The sequence below is a fragment of the Lepisma saccharinum genome, chromosome 4 (assembly GCF_977018435.1).
Source record: "Lepisma saccharinum chromosome 4, izLepSacc3.1, whole genome shotgun sequence".
Classification (NCBI taxonomy): domain Eukaryota; kingdom Metazoa; phylum Arthropoda; class Insecta; order Zygentoma; family Lepismatidae; genus Lepisma; species Lepisma saccharinum.
In genome coordinates this window covers 34148792-34166007 of record NC_139232.1, presented here as the reverse complement: position 1 = coordinate 34166007, position 17216 = coordinate 34148792, and the positions used below count along the sequence as shown (strand labels likewise).

At 37.9% G+C, this 17216-nt stretch overlaps 1 protein-coding gene across 1 annotated transcript in view; it reads left to right on the top strand.

Annotated features, from left to right (window-relative positions):
* CenB1A (Centaurin beta 1A) overlaps positions 1–17216 on the top strand; it is a 95592-nt gene that overhangs the window by 38042 nt on the left and 40334 nt on the right. Inside the window, exons 9-10 of the mRNA XM_083120395.1 lie at positions 6912–7115; positions 13317–13423. Coding sequence (XP_082976521.1) covers positions 6912–7115; positions 13317–13423 — 311 coding nt within the window. The remainder of the gene's footprint in view (positions 1–6911; positions 7116–13316; positions 13424–17216) is intronic.

Below are 17216 nucleotides of genomic sequence, written 5' to 3'. Positions count from 1 at the left end.
TGATTTTATGTTCCCAGATGTTCCATTTTCCTGCATTTTCTCATGGCATTTGCTCCTCTAAAAAATGGAAAAATTAAATTTCCACTGTAAAGGGGGGAAATTATTGAACATTTTGCTTTGCTTTCTCCATGAAGTAGACTTAGATAAACTTAATTCAAAAAAGCTGCTCATTAAATAAAATTTATTTAAATAATAGATGAAGCCCACAATGATGTTAGTTAATATCTACCATTTGCTTCAGACATACATTTACTGCTAATTCCAAATGTCATGTTCAAGATTTTTAGTCTATGCTCCATTCATTACTGTCAGATTCATTTCACACTTACTGTACATACTATGAATGTTCGAGTTAAATTATTTCTATTCCAATATCATTTTGAAACAATGAGTATGTTCAATTTTGCTGACTTCTCTTATTTGCTTCTCCAAATAATACACTCAGTGCTGAAAGCCTATATTAGACATGCTTGATACAGCCAACACATTCACTATCATGGCAGACAAGACTGCAGTTACATATAAATTTAACATGAAAATCCCCACTACTGTATCACTCCATTCAATGTCACTTCTCTTTATTATGTTCAACTTGCCTTGCAACAGGTAACACAATTACAACACGAGCAAGGTTAAAACTTCCAACCCTGCCTCAGGATCATCATCAGGGGAGGAATTTGCAGATAAGTTGGACATGGTCACCTTCTCAGTAGTAGCACTCAGTAGGTAACAGTAGTATTCAGTGGGTGACCATCTGATTGAAACTCTTTCCATCCAACTTACCTGCCAATTCCTTCCGTGATGATGATCCTGAGACAGTTGTGTTGAATGATACTTCTGGTGGTTGGGGGGGGATAATAACAATGTAAAGAGAATCCCAACAAGAATGCCGGATTTGAATTTGTGCCATTGTCTTCTTGTTGTGGGTTGGGGGCAAATTTAAGTACTGTTGTATTTTATTTGTTGTCCTGCTACCTGCCACACCTCCAATGAGAAGATTGCCTTACTGCACGATAAATTTCTAGACCGTGTCCTTTTGCCCAAGACCAGAACTGGCCAACGAGGTCATGGGACCTGACACCCTGCAACTTCTTTCTTTGGGGGCATGTGAAATGGCAGGTTTATGAAAACAATCCCCAAACCCTACCAGAACTCAAGGAAGAAATTTGACGTGTCATTGACCAAATCGAGAAACATGTCTGTGTAAGAGTCATCAGTAATTTCATCAAAAGAATGACTGCATGCAGAGCAAGTCGTGGGTCACATATAGCAGATATAGTTTTTTATCCTTAACTGGCAACATGTACCCTTTGTAATGATGTAGAAATATCTGCCATTTATGAAAATAAAATATTTTTTTCATGTTATTATATCCGGCGTTCTTGTTGGGACATCCTTTATAAGAGCAGCAGCATTGACAGCTTACAAAAAAAAATGTGGATGCTTCATGGACCAAAGTTGCACAGAAGCATGAAAAAGGACCTCTCTTTCAGTGGCGTAGTGTGATTCTATGAAAGGTGTAAGGCTTCCTTAGATAAACCTGATCTGAATATTGGATAAAGAAAACCCAAAGATATTTTAACTAAATAGAATCTATTTGAATGTAAGTCATGCATGGGCATACTCAATTTCAAACACAAAATGCACACACTCTATGTTAACAATAATAGCATATGTATGTATTACTTAATGAAAATTCTCATTTATACTGTAACTCGATCCGACGATCCTTTAGTCTGAACACCTCCATCACGTCGTCGTAGAATCGGGAGTTTCTGGTCAATTTCTTTAGCAGCTCCTTTTCATTGGATATCAGTCCCAAGTCAGATTTCCTTGCCTGAGTCCGTGTGCTGCGTTGAAATGTACACTATCTGGCCATTCGTCACCGGACACCCCACCAAAGGCGTGTGGAAGCATCATGGTGTGGTCGTGCTTCTCCTGGTATGGTCTTGGTCCCCTTGTGTTAGTGCGTGGAATCATGAATGCAGATGCATACCTAACGATCCTGGACAATTCTGCGCTACCGACATTGTGGGCACAATTCGGTAGTGGTCATTATCTGTTTCAGCACGACAATGCCCCATGTCATATGGCAGGTGTGATCAACACGTGGTTCGAGGATATGTTTGTGCAAAAACTTGATTGGCCCGCCCAAAGCCCTGATCTCAACCCGATTGAGCATCTTTGGGACGAGTTGGAGCGCCGGTTGAGAGCCAGGCCACACCGCCCAAAAAACACTAAAGAGTTGTTCGCCGCTTTGCAAGAGGAATGGAGCAGGATTCCCGTCGAAACCTATCGCAATTTGGTGGACAGTCTTCCTCAGAGGGTTGCGGCTGTACTTGCTGCGAAAGGTGGCCCCACACGATACTGACGGATGCCTGAAACCGGATTAAAGTACTCGTTCCAGGTGTCCGGTGACGAATGGCCAGATAGTGTATGAATCCTCTTCAGTGCAGAAAACTACTTTTACACCGAAGAGCTTGAGGCAGGAACAGTGGGGAAGAATTCTGTTAGTTTGTACACTTGTTCAACAGCTTCATTCAAATGGATAGTACCCAAGTACTTATGAAGTTCAAACACACTATTTACTCGATATTCGGCTTGAGAATAAATTACCTGTAGCTCAACTTTCAACTGGTAGCAATTGACACATTTCGCGTACAGCTTAGTTAAGGACACATGTCATATTTTTATTCTTATTATTCTTTTTCTTTCACTAAAAAGCCATTTGTGGTAAATGCTTAGGATGCAAATGCAAATTCATTCGAGAATATTACTCATTATCATGGTTACGATATTTGCTCACATTTTGAAAAGCATATCAAGCAACTTAGTCAAAGGAAAAGGTAAAACAAATCTGTAAATCATAATGCTAAGTATTACGTGCATGCTTTTAACATTACGGGCAACTGGGATGCAGGCACCTAACTTTGCGGGCGCTGCCGGATCTAGGATTGCCAGACATTCCTCTTTTATCTTTAACTTCGCTGCTTCTAATGAAGGTAATATCCAATATTAAACCATCTCTTTGTGAACTTAATAGTTAGTTTACACATTTAAAATGACACCCGTTTTGTTAGCTACACCTCCCGTCAAGCATTGTTGAAACAACACGGGAGTCGATTTCCTTGGTTCTCTTCCGACCGTGGCAAACAGACGCAGATGGGACAGAAATCTCGCCAGTTAGTACCCACTGGTAATGCACATTACAGTGCGTGAGAATCGGGGGCGCCCTGTCATTGGTTGAGAAGATACTACGTAAGCAAACACACCCGCCATGAGCGAGTCCAAATCATTTCTTCCATTCACCCACATGTAAGTCCTCTCAAGAAGCCTTACAGAGAAACAACTCGAATCAAAACAAGTCCTCAATCGTTTCGTTAAAAGTTCTACTTGTAGTCTGATATTGCTATGTGTGTTCAAGCGATAAATACGGGAATGAAATACTTTTTCTTCAATAATTTCAACTTGTAAGGTGGACTTACAAGCCTTACGTGGGCACTACGCCGCTGCTCTCTTTGAGAACATGCAATGCCTGTTCCCCAATTTTGAAGAAGAAAGAAAGAAAAAAAAAAAAAAAAAAAGCTAAATTTTAGAAAATCATGATTTTAGGAAACTTCGACATTTCCTGCGGGACCCTTAATTGTCTCACACTGTGAGCGTGTTCTTTGCTTTCATTATTATTAGGGCTGAGCTGATACCGATACCGAAGTATCGATATCGGTATCTTTCGCCGATACCAAAGGTTGATTAATTGATTGATTTGCTTTATTTTACTTTGCTTATTGTGCCACTTTTGGCTAATTTGTAAAGATCAAAATGAGTGATGATATGATGAAATTGATGAATGTACACTCTCAATCATCCATGCCCAGGCCGGGATTCAAACTCGGGACCCCTGGTGCGTAGCATGATGTACTAACCACTCCGCCACAGGGGCTGGCGATGATACGAAAGATTTTTAGTGGCTAGAGCGGCCAAGAGAAACAACTCATTTGTCAAGATTTGTCCTTTTTAAAAGTTCGTTCACCATTCCTTGTGACAGGTTGGGGTCCCGCACAAGAATTCCATGTACATTTCCGAATAGGATGCACTCTCCTGGGAAGCCGATGACAAGATCAAAGGCAGGGCTATAGTGAAAGCACTCCGCCCAAAAGTGATATCGAAGGCATGTAACTGCTTGGTGGTCAACACTATATGGAAATAAAAGAAACTATTAATTGCCAATTCTTGCTTGTAAACTCGTGGGTTAAGAACGTGAAGTTTTCAAAACCAGCATTATTATAATGATAGGCTCATTCCGAAGTTCCTGGGAAAGGGATGAATGTCACTGTGGGAGGGAGTGTTGTGGATTTACATCTTGTGCTCTTACCCTTCCGTGTGACTGCTGCCTGATGCCGACACTGCAGTGACTTGTTTTCATTGCAAATGACAGAGAATAATGGACAGCAGGTCATATACAGAGCTGCCAAATGAACTTTAAATATAGCTATATCTGTATTTGTGTATATTTTTACGTCTTTTTCCTCCCTCACCAGTTTAATCCAAACGATAAGAATGTTGTTTACATTTGTATTTATTTTGCATTCCTTGTGCAAGTTGTACGCTATACACACTACATACATTTTATTTTACACTCTATAATATTCTCTGGCAGGGACACTTATAATAATACACCGATTTTTTCGGTGTATCTGCAACACTTTAACAATGCTTGCAACATTTCAAAAACTTATTCTTCTTTTTTTGCATCCTCTGGGGGTAGAAAGAAGTTCACATAAAATGTCACAGGACTATTTAAGTGATATAATGTTATATGAGAATAATTTGGAGTATTTGATATCATTAATAATAATGTGGTGTGATGAGTGCATTATCCGATACCCTGCTGTGTTTCACTGCGGGTAGTAGCAGATGGTGACCAACTAGGGTGATTCATGACACCTTGAATCTGCTCAGTGGTAGCCCTGGCATGCACATAAACAAGCCATATTTTCGATTACTTATATAAGAATTACACAAGTATCTGTATCGGCATCGGTGTCTGTTGGAATCGGTTAAGGTATCTAAATTGGTATCTGCTCAGCCCTAATTATTATATGTAAAATAAATTATATATTAGCCAGAAGGGGTAGTTGAAGAGTAAATATAAATAGCCCATTTATAAAATCTATCCCATAATATGTTGAGGGGAAAAGATTGACATTTTCACACTCCATCTGTTAATAGTAGCAATGGATATATTGTGCTGTGATTCGAGTATTGCTTACCCTTGTACAGGGTGGTGCAAAATTCCGTTTACAATGCGGAGGAGGTGAATCGCCAAGTGAAATGAAGACGAAAATGTAAATGGAATTTTGTCGAATGACGCACCGTGTCAGAGCTAGAGGATGCCGAAATCATGTGAAAATGGCCTTCACAGCTCCATATGCCGACAAATAGTACTCATAAAGAAGATGCGGCATGATATCCCCCCCCCCAAAAAAAACACACCTGGGCTAGCGAATGATGCACAAATCGTGTGTCGAAAATGAATGTGGCAGGGATTCCCCACAAGAAGTGAGGGATTCCCTGGAATATGTCTGACATGGAACGCAGGTATCGAATGGGAGTACAAAGGGAAATTACAGAGGTCACAGCACATGAAAAGCATTTCGCCAGGAAGTGTCCGAAAAGCAGGCTGCAGAAGGGGATTCCCCATACAAGAGGGGGGGACAGACAACATGAGCAAGAGGTGTATGATGACACACATGTACACAAGTAGTATTCTTTATTGGCTGTGGAAATGACATACGATACATATCACAGACGTTGTTGAAAATGTCCGCCAGCCACATCTACACACAGACGGCATCGGGGTAGCAGGGACGCTCTGGTATGCTCAAATACGTTGGGCATGTCAGTGATCATCCCAGCAGCGACGGTAACTCGAGCAACGAGGTCCTCCACACTTTCCACCGGGGTTTCGTAGACCAGCCTCTTTATTTCACCCCACAAGAAGAAATCTAGCATTGTGAGGTTGGTTGACCGAGGTGGCCACAGAACAGGTCCACGCCTACCAATCCATCTATCACCATATGTATTGTTGAGTACAGCTCTGGCTCGGCGGTCAAAATGTGCAGGGGCACCGTCATGTTGATACCATACATCTTGCCTAATTGCAAGGGGTAAAAGGTAAAGTGTTCCCCTGTGCATAGCACCATGCCATGAAGGCGTATAGGGTGTGTGGGGGTAACGCCCCACACTTTCTTGATCCGGTCGTGAGTGGGGGTGATGTGATCAGCATCACGCCCCTGACCGCCTTTACCCCCCAGGGTTTCCCCCAGGTACCCATGTTATTCGACGCTGGGTAGGTGCCGGGGCCGCTTCCACCGTTAGAAAAGTTCCCGGATTTGCAAGGGGTACATTTTCCAACAGTTCAGGTAGAACTTCCTGTAGAACACACAATAGTTCCCACGGGACAAAGTATTGGGCAACACGTACGGACCTATCAGGTTGTCCCCGACAATGCCACACCACACATTCACTGCGAACCGTCGTTGAAAATGATGCTCAATGATTCCAGGTGGGTTTTGCACATCCCACACGTGACTATTATGGGTATTGAAGACGTCTTCTCTGTTGAATAGTGCCTCGTCGGTAAAGGTGGCTGGAGCATGGTGCAGATCACATCACCTTCAAAATGGCCGAGATCAAAAATGTGGGGGGCCCTACCCCCTAAATGTGCCTTCATGGCACAGTGCTATGCATGGGGAACTTACCTACCATTCGGTAGTACATGCAGCAGCTATATATGATCCAGCTGTCTGCTAACAGTTAAATTTTAACATATAATATCAGCTCAGCTCTAGTTTCTTTGTTTTGTGTGTCAAGGTAGTGACAGTTCATAATTTTTGTTGTATATTTTTTAGGACACACATGTTGCAAGCAGATTCTGAGGAAATGTACCAAGCTTGGATATCTTCCATGCAGCAAGGAATAGGTGCTGCAATACAGCTGAGCATACATGAAGAAAATAATCCCTGCTCTGCAGAAACATATTCAAAATCTTCTGCCGATGAAAGTGACAAATTGTCTTTGGACAGGTCCAAGGAGGAAAAGCATCGAAAATTAAGGTAACCTTACCAAAACCAAGTTTTAAATGAGTCTCCAAAGTGACAAGAGCAACAGAAGGTTATTCTGTTGATAATATGTATGACAGTGGTTCTTTGTGAGCATGTAATGTTAATTGGACAGTATCCACAGCTCTTCTACTACTTTTTTCCTATTCTACAAGGGCTGTTCAAAAAGAAATCGAACTTCTACAAAATTGAGGAAATGGTAATATTCACCAGCTATTTTGACCTGTCTCCTTCAAAGTACTTCCGCCCTCTGTGCAGACACAACACTCCCACCATTTCTTCCAGTCCTGGAATTCCTGTTTGAAACTCCAGTTTTGGAATGGCCTGTAGATCCCGTAGCAAATTCTCCTTGATCTCTTCTGTTGTCTGGAACCTGTGACATTTGAGGGTTTATTTCAAGGAAGAGGAAGAAGTCTCCTGGTGCCAAATCAGGGGAGTAGGCCAGTTGAGGGATAATAGGTGTCTGGTGCTTTGCCAAAAACTCCCGGACAATGAGTGAGGAATGAGCACATGCATTATCGTGATGAAATATCCAGGACTTGCATCTGCAGGTTGTCCCGTCAAAATCGTGCGACACAAGCCAATACTGATGTTCAGTTCATCAACAACTTCACGTAAGGTGAGACAACAGTTTGCACGTATGACTACCCGTACCCTCTCCACATGTTAGATGTCATTAGAGGTGGATGGGCATCCAGATTTTACGTCTGCCTCGATGGAGGTTCGACCCGATATGAAACATCTGTACTATTCGTAACACTTGTGTTTTACTGAAACGTTCTTTGCTATAGGCTTCATGTAACATGTCATACATCTCTTTGAAAGTTTTTCTAGAATTTCACACATACGCGCTGCTCTTCCAGTTCCTTCCTTCTTCGTAGAGTAACTGGAAATTGCGGCGGTCACTCAACACACCTGTACTCAATGCAATCTACTGCATTACTGCGGTTAGCAACAGCTTTGAAACTGGGCCAAGTTAATAAGTAAAGACACCGTTGGGTAACACCAATGTCTGTTCTTTTCAACAAATTTATATACAAACTTTACTAAAAGAGTTCGGTTTCTTTTTGAACAGGCCTTGTATGTTAGAAAGATTGCATAAGTGTATGAGGAAGAGTGAATTTACTTTATGGAAAAAAAAACATGCAAACACTCGCCATTACAAATGGATGTGTTACATGAATGGATTTGCACTGGTTAATTTGGGAGTTCATACTCTTAGATAACCATTCTTATAAAAGCCCTATGAGGTAGAGGCACAAGTGGTTCGGATTCCACTTTAAACTGTAGGTCCAGTCCCGATTAGCCTTACTGTGCATAAAGTGGACTTGCCAACTCATCATCAACAACAAAAGCCCTATGATGTTATTTAACTTCTAAAGGGCCTCCCTGGTAGCATAGTACAGGGTGACTACCAGTCAAGAATGTCAAGCAAGTTAAGAAATCAACAAGTAGGTCAAGAAATTATGCTTGTGGTAAAGAATTTTTGCTATATTTTACAGTATAGTGAATTTACATTGTCATATACCTAACTAACTAACTAACTAACTCTGTAGCCTTCTTAACCCGAATTTTCATGGCTGTAGCAACACAGGCCTTCCATCTGTCCCTATCCTGAGCAAGATCTATCCACTCTTTTCCATCCCTACTAATTTTCTTTAGGTCCATCTCAACCTTTTCCTTCCATCTTCATTTTGGTCTTCCTACTGGTCTCTTACCATCAGGTTTCCCAACAAGAATCCTATAAACTCCTCTTTCCTCTCCATTCGTGCCACATGGCCTGCCCACCTAAGTCTTCTTGATTTAATCATTCTAATAATATCTGGACATGAATTCAAATTATGTAACCTTCTCACTCACCTGTCTCCTCGTCCCTTTTAGGCCCAAATATTTTCCTAAGGATCTTATTTTCAAATACTTTCAATTTATGTCCCTCTTTCAATGTAAGGGACCAAGTTTCGCTTCCATATAATATTACAGGCAAAATTACCGTTTTGTATATTTTAACTTTTAGTTTCTTAGATATTAAACGAGAAGACAAACGTTTATGAAGATAAAAGTAACGTGCATTTCCTGAATTAAGCCTGCTTTTTATTTCTTCTTTAATATAATTTTCATTTGTTAGTATTACTTCTAAGTACTTGAATTCGGAAACTGGTTCAAACTAGTTGTTATCAATAATTAGATTTTGATTATTACCTAACACTTGGTTTTGGCCTGTAAGCATATATTTAGTTTTCACTTTGCTAACTTCCAAACCTATCTCTTTAGCTGCTTAGAAAAATAATTTAGCATTATTCTTAATTGTATTTCCATCATCCTCCAGTAAGTCTACATCATCTGCATATGCTAACAACTGAGTTATACCATTTAATTTTAGTTCTTCGTTAGTTTCTTTTACCTTCCTAATAGCATATTCTAAGGCAATATTAAAGAGCAATGGAGATAATGCATCTCCTTGTTTTAACCCATCATGAATTGTAAATTTGTCAGACATATTAATATCGACACGAATTTTACTTTCTGTTATACTGGTGCATACTTTTATCATATTAACAAGTTTCTTAGATATTCCAAACTCTACTAATATATTATATAATTTATCTCTTTTGACCGAATCATATGCTTTTTTTAAATCAATGAATAGCTGATGTACATTTTGATTATATTCCCAGTGTTTCTCAAGTGTCTGTGTGATGTGAAAAATTTGGTCTGTTGTTGATCTGTTACGGATCAAATTTTTCACATCAGTCAGACACTTGAGAAAAAGTGGGAATATAATCGAAATGTCATTGATTTTGAAAAAAGCGTATCGTAACGCAACTCCCATGCTGCGTTTGGGATCGAACCAAGAACCTCTAGATTGAATTGGGTGATAGTTTTTCTTGTATGTACGCATTGCTTGCATGATAGAATTATTTTCCTGTAGTTTACGGTTATTACAAGCATAAGAAAACAGTTTTTTCTTTGTGACGTTTCAGGAGAACACACGCTCCTTTCATCAGACATTTATTTTCATTTTGACTAAAGATACAGTTATAACAATGGTTAGTAATTTTTAAACAAAAAGAATCTGTTTTATAATGGATGTTGTCAATGTTACATTGTTGTAATATAGCAACTTAACTGTGAAAAAAGCAGTCTATTTTATTTTTATTTTAGATTTTTTTTTTTTTTTTTTTTTTTAAAATTATGAATCCCAAATATCATCAGGTAATTCAAATTCATCATTGTTTTCACAAAGTCTCTTGATGTTTTCTGTTACATTAAATTTTAAAGATGGTGGCTTACTCCATTTGTGAAAAAGAAAACTCCACACTGGATCTATGTTACCATTTTCATTATTTAATTTATTCCAGTGTTCTTCTGCAATGAACGAGGCTTCCCAGACATTCAACTCTGTGTTTCCCGTTAATCTTTTTAAAACCCTTCTCTTTTTGTCAACTCATATCATCGAAGAGAAGCATTTGATTAAAAAGAGAAGGGTTTTAAAAAGATTAACGGGAAACACAGAGTTGAATGTCTGGGAAGCCTCGTTCATTGCAGAAGAACACTGGAATAAATTAAATAATGAAAATGGTAACATAGATCCAGTGTGGAGTTTTCTTTTTCACAAATGGAGTAAGCCACCATCTTTAAAATTTAATGTAACAGAAAACATCAAGAGACTTTGTGAAAACAATGATGAATTTGAATTACCTGATGATATTTGGGATTCATGATTTAAAAAAAAAAAAAATAATAAAAAAAAAAAATAAATTCTAAAATAAAAATAAAATAGACTGCTTTTTTCACAGTTAAGTTGCTATATTACAACAATGTAACATTGACAACATCCATTATATAACAGATTCTTTTTGTTTAAAAATTACTAACCATTGTTATAACTGTATCTTTAGTCAAAATGAAAATAAATGTCTGATGAAAGGAGCGTGTGTTCTCCTGAAACGTCACAAAGAAAAAACTGTTTTCTTATGCTTGTAATAACCGTAAACTACAGGAAAATAATTGAATTGGGTGATGTAGTTATTTCTCATTCATCTCTCAGATGGTTATCACTCGCTTGGCCTAAATGTGATAAATGCAAGAGGTTACACTTAAAGGAATGGCGATAGAAATTAACTTAGGTTAGATATGGGTTTTATACTCTCCATGATGAACCGATATGGATTGGTTTAGAAAAGGATATTACTTGCCTTACAAATAGATGAAGATTGTTCCTACACTTGTCCTCTCAAATGTCACTTGTCTAACCTCCCTGTCAGATATCGATTCAATCACACACCATCGTCCAATAATCGTTCTCCACTTTGCTTCTCTCTCACAATCCGCAGTCCTTACTCTCTCTCGTATTCTCGCCAACTGATCACACCTCCTGATAATTCCAACACTCATGCCACATACGCCTTCCAAGTCAATCACCTGACCTTCGTCTGATTACTTATTCAGCATTCCTATCTGCTACCTACTATGCTAAGACTTCATACTTCTTACCCAATACCTTGGGTACAATACGATATGATTCAGTCAAGAGAGATAAATTATATAATGTATTAGTAGAGTTTGGAATACCTAATTGTTATATATCTGCACTGGGATTTGATAAAATTGAATATTTTGGAAATCTAAAATTGTATTGAGTTGTTGTTAAGATTTTTTTCACTTTGTTTCTTAAGAATGACATTCTTCTAGTTTTGTAAACATATTAAAGAAATGTGGCCATTCCACATCCAGGATGAAGTCTGAAGCATTAATTTTTACATCCATTAATAATTTAAGCAAGTTTAAATCTCTTGTTAAAGTACAGCTTCAGTTTTCATCTTAGCTGGCCTTGTGGTAGGTGTGTTTCATTGAATAGAAATATCCATTTTCTTAATTTCTAATTATACTTAAGTAGGAGCAATTAAATAAGTGTTAAGGCGAGGAGGAACAATTTCCCCTAGGTCTTTCTCGCTGGGGCAGCTGCCCGAACACTGCTGCCAACTTTGCTCTTTTGGAGCCAGATCTGGCTCTTTCGTGCACTCGTTTGACTTGTGAACTGTGGCACCTGGCCTCTGCCCCACCGTGATGCCACCACTGGCTCCGGCCCATAAAGACCAACCTTTGCCACGAGTGTACATTTTGCACATGACGTGATATTCATATATAGGCTGCTTCACCCACCCCCTCTTTCCTTCCCAGGTATTTTTATATATAGTGCTGTGGCTAAGGTGAAGATGACAATATTATTATCAGAGAATCATTTATTTTCGATTTCATATGAACGTCATTGGATTATTGAGATGGGTGATGCTGCCAAATCTAGGTGGTGAAAACTAAGAATAAATTGCTATCACTTTAGAGCTAACGGTAATAGCAGTGCCCCCCCCCCCTACCCCTCTGGCACCTAAAATTATCCTAGGTGGCACTTTATGCAGCCTTTGTTAATCTAACTCCTTGAAAGTTATATTTAGCTCTATTAATGTTGCTCTTTTATGCACATCAGGTTTGACAACACTGCCAGGATGGCCATATGAGGCAAGGAGAAATGCATTAGATTTAAGGGACCATTACGAATACGTTCTCTAAGAAATATCAAACATCCAATGTCATAGAAAAGTACATGGACGGAAAAGGACTCTTTGAACTATGTCATAATAGAAGGAAAAGTCGGAACTCCCATTTGATTAGCCGTAACTTGAAGTTGATTTCCCATATGGAATACATTTGATTCTGTAAATACTTATTAATCATATTTTTCAAACATCATGTCTAGCTTACTAATCAACTTGAAAAACTGTTTCCACTTGCAACATGGAAAGAAATCCATACTCTCTTGCATACTAAACCCTTTTTTAAATAGCAGTGCCCAATCTGACGATATTGAAATAAATGCACAACTAGTTTGTAATTGTCTCTCCTCGGCTTAAGAAAAAGGGAGGAAAAGGTCAAGAAAAGTCAAGAATTTTGGATTTATTATTTTGGTAGACACCCTGTAGTAGCTAAAGTTATTTTCTTGTGAGTATGAAGTCTTGAGTTTAATTTACGGAGGGCGGTGGTTCATATCTTGATTAGCCTGTTCTATCATAAAGTGGACTTAAAACAAACTTTACTGAAATTCTGTCTTTGCATATTCATTGTAGGTCATAGATGTATCTGTCTGTTACACGACTTTTTTTTCATTCATAAGTTTAATTCTACTGATTATATTTGCAGAGTTTGGGAACAACTTCTTAAAATAGATGGGAATGATCACTGCTGTGATTGTGGAGCTCAGAATCCTAGATGGGCCAGTATCAACCTTGGAATAACTCTATGCATAGGTAAGTGACATATAAGTCTGCATTGGTAAGTGACATATAAGTCTGCATTTAGTAATTTTAATTGTGTATCATCTTCTGATTGCTATGAATTATATTTAATTATTATTAGAATTATAAATTATTTATTCATAGGTGAAGTTCAGCCTGTGGCTGTTCTACCACTTAGTCCCAAAACTTATGCAAACAAACGAACCAAAATGCTACTGTTATAGATACAAGTATTCTGTTACATTTATTCCTACTAAATATTTCAGTAACTTAACACTATAAAACAGATAAAACAATTTTACTCGTTCACAGAAATAAAAGTTAGTTTTTTCTGGTTCAAATCTGCTCAAGTATTTAGTTTCGATTTCAATTCAATGATGCTGAATCTAATATGAGGCTCTGTCCTTGTTCATCAAGAAGTACTTTTGTTACTGCCCTTTTAAAGCTGGTGTATGTAGCACACACAAAAAAAGCATCTGGCGGTAGTGCATTCCAACAATATACAGCAGCAGCAGCTTTGAAAGATGACAGGAATGTAGATTTTGAAAGTTGTCCAGGTGAAGTTTTGTAAAGTGTTGAGTTGTCTAGTTGTGTATTTCATGTCTAAATTGGAATCTGATGAACAAATATGTCGGATGATTTTGTTCGCAGAATTTTCAATATTGTGCAGACCAGGTGTTGTTTTCTGTGGTCATATTCATCCATTTAAACTCATTTAATTAGAACAGTATGTGATTCCTTCATTTCAAATTACATGCAAAACGTATGTAAGAATTATTCTGTACTTTTTGTTAAATTAATGCCATAAACTACACCACCAATAATCAAATATGGGCAGAACGAGAAATTATGAGTTAATAAATAACAGTACAGTATTTTTTGGCATTGCTAATAAAGTTCTGATAAAAAATTGAACAATACCAGTAACTAATATTCTACCAATCTGACTTGAAATTGCAAATGTACCATGAATCCCTCGATGGCTTATTCACCTTGTTAATGCAGATAATCAAGTTTACTGCAGTAAGTTTTCTTTTCAAAAAGGAAACCACATATTTTAACATTACATCATTTCCATGTAGTACATGCACCCTGGACTGCATTTTACAGACTAACGAGACTCTGGCATCTGTGTTTTGTCCTTATATGTGCTAAGCCTCAGCCTCAGCTTTTAACTGAAGTCAGAATGTTTTAATATTTTAGTTTTTGTTTTTTTATTTCTCTGCATTTTTCAGTTCCAGATTAGTCCAGATCCTGTTAACATTAATGACAATTATACTTATCTGATACATACAGTATATCTATAATTACATTGTTATGTATGATATTTTTTAAACAAACTTTCTCCTTCAAATAAAGAAAAAAACATATGATGCTATGACCATATGGCAATAATTAACAAAGTTCTTCATAATTTGTTTGCCTTTACAGATAGACAATTACATACATTACTATAATTCATGATGATCATTTCACATTGATACAGACTAATATATCTATATCTATATCTATATATATATATAAATCAAATAAGGTAAAAGGAAACACTCACCGGACAGTAGGAAAATTCAAAATTTTCGCTAATTTATAGCATCAGTACCTAGCCCTTTTGGCTCTCCTTGCTTTTATCCATTATATATATAGACACACACATACATACATTTCATGTAAATTTTAAAATGGCATAAAAACATATGTAAAGGTGTTGTCACAAATACTGCATGAAATCCTCATACATTTGCAATATAAAACATATCTTGTTCCTTCAAAACACTTCGCAGAAAATTAATATAAACTTGTATAGAGTTACAATGGCTTAAAAATAAAACTTTCACTAAAGTTTTCACCTTACACTTAAGTAAAACACTCCATTAGAGCAAGGTGATCAAACTTAAAGTTTGAAAATGTAGAATATTATTATTTGCTGGCTGGTTGTGGGCTTGGCTGTAGTTTCCACTGTTGCCTGATTGGCAACATTATAGTTAATTAGGTAAGGTAAGGGGCTGGAACTCGTATAACGTGACAGGTGCAAAATAGCCTTTAAGTGCTACCAAAAATTCAAATTCAAATTTTGACATTACAAAACCAGGGTATGTGAATGTGACCTTTACATTGATAAAAATAATTTTAAAATTACAGAATTTTCACCCAATTTTCAGGACATTTGTAGTAATATCAGATTGGTGAAATTATTGGTAATTTTAATGACATACTGGTATTTACACAAATAGCTTCTAACACCACATGCTGAACATAACATGTTTCTTTTACTTGTCAGAGAGCAGAAATGCAAAAGGCATATGCAGTATGGAATGTGTAATTGCAATCTGTCAATCCAAAGGTGCACTGAAAAACAGAATCAAAGAGCAATTAAGATACATAATAAACCATGGAAAAACATTGGATTTTTCCAAACAAACTGTTGAAACATCACCTGCTTTTTTTGCTGAACAATTCTTATTTCAGTGCAAAGGGAAATCTTGAAAGGGACATTGAAGAAGGCACACACTACCTAGGTAGAATAGTTAAAACTTGTAATAACTTAAATTGCAATAAATGTGGAAATTTAATTTATTCACGGATATCCAAAACCAATTATCATATACACAAGAAAAAAAAAAAGGGAGGAATGTCTGGCAACACTTAACATCTTTCATGACATCACAACTTCCCAGACATCAGCTGTGAGGCATGCTTTGTTCCGCAACACACCACCCTTGCCAGGTTGCTTTTGGCAGGAAAAAACTCAAACAACTAAATAGGCTTGTAGACCTGATTCCCATCCTGTTCCTCACCAGAGCGCTTGAAACCAAAGAATCAATCACAGGCAAGAACTTACTGAATTAATGTTGCAGGGTGATCTCTGAAACTCGCCGAAATAGGCTTTCATTTGTTTACAATTCAACAAACAATGCTCGGATTCTTGCATTAGTTTGCTAATTTACATTTCTCTAATTTGAGCCCCACGGCGGAACCGCAAACATGGAAAGTAGCATCGGCGGAACAGTCCCGGGATGCTTTTTCTGATGGGAGGCCGAGACCGAAAGATCACTTTACCTTCTACTACCCATTTCACACACACTGTCCTGCACTCTGTCAGAGAAGCCATATTTATGCTTCGTTCCTTGTTGCATGGGGGAGGGCTGAAAGTTCAAATCTTATTGGCTCTTTTAAACTACACTGAACCCTGGAAGAAACCCAAGCATACAGATTTATACACAAAACACAAGAAACAAAAAACAAATACTGTTTGTAACGGCTTACACCATCCATTTTATCCTTGACAATGCCAGCAAAATGTCAGACTTTTTACTATTTTACTTTCAAGTATGCTATGTTTCTTTTTGTGACCCATTCCTAATATATACCTAACACTGTCTACAAATAACTACATAAGATGTACTTTCAGTGCTAATATATAATACTTACATTTACCGACCTAACATTAACTGTATTTATGCTCATTGTTGCTCTATCATACAGTTCACCATTGTCATGCACCATGGCATGCGGTCTAAGGCATCGTGCTCTGAGCTCCAGCTACGGGATGCATGCAGATTCGAATCTCCTGGGGAAAGTGTAGTAACTTTTTTCCTGAGATTTCAGCCTGTGTATGGGATTTCCACACCATCGTGAAGAAATTGGGGGGCTACGAATGAGTAGCGTCACCCGGTCATGAAAACCTACAACAATATCTGGGGGTTCGTTGTGCTGAACACGCGTCACCCCGTAACTGGTTGGATGATTTCCCACCTCGAGGAAGTGAGTGAGTTGAGTCGGCAGTCAGTAGGTAGTTCGGGGCCCC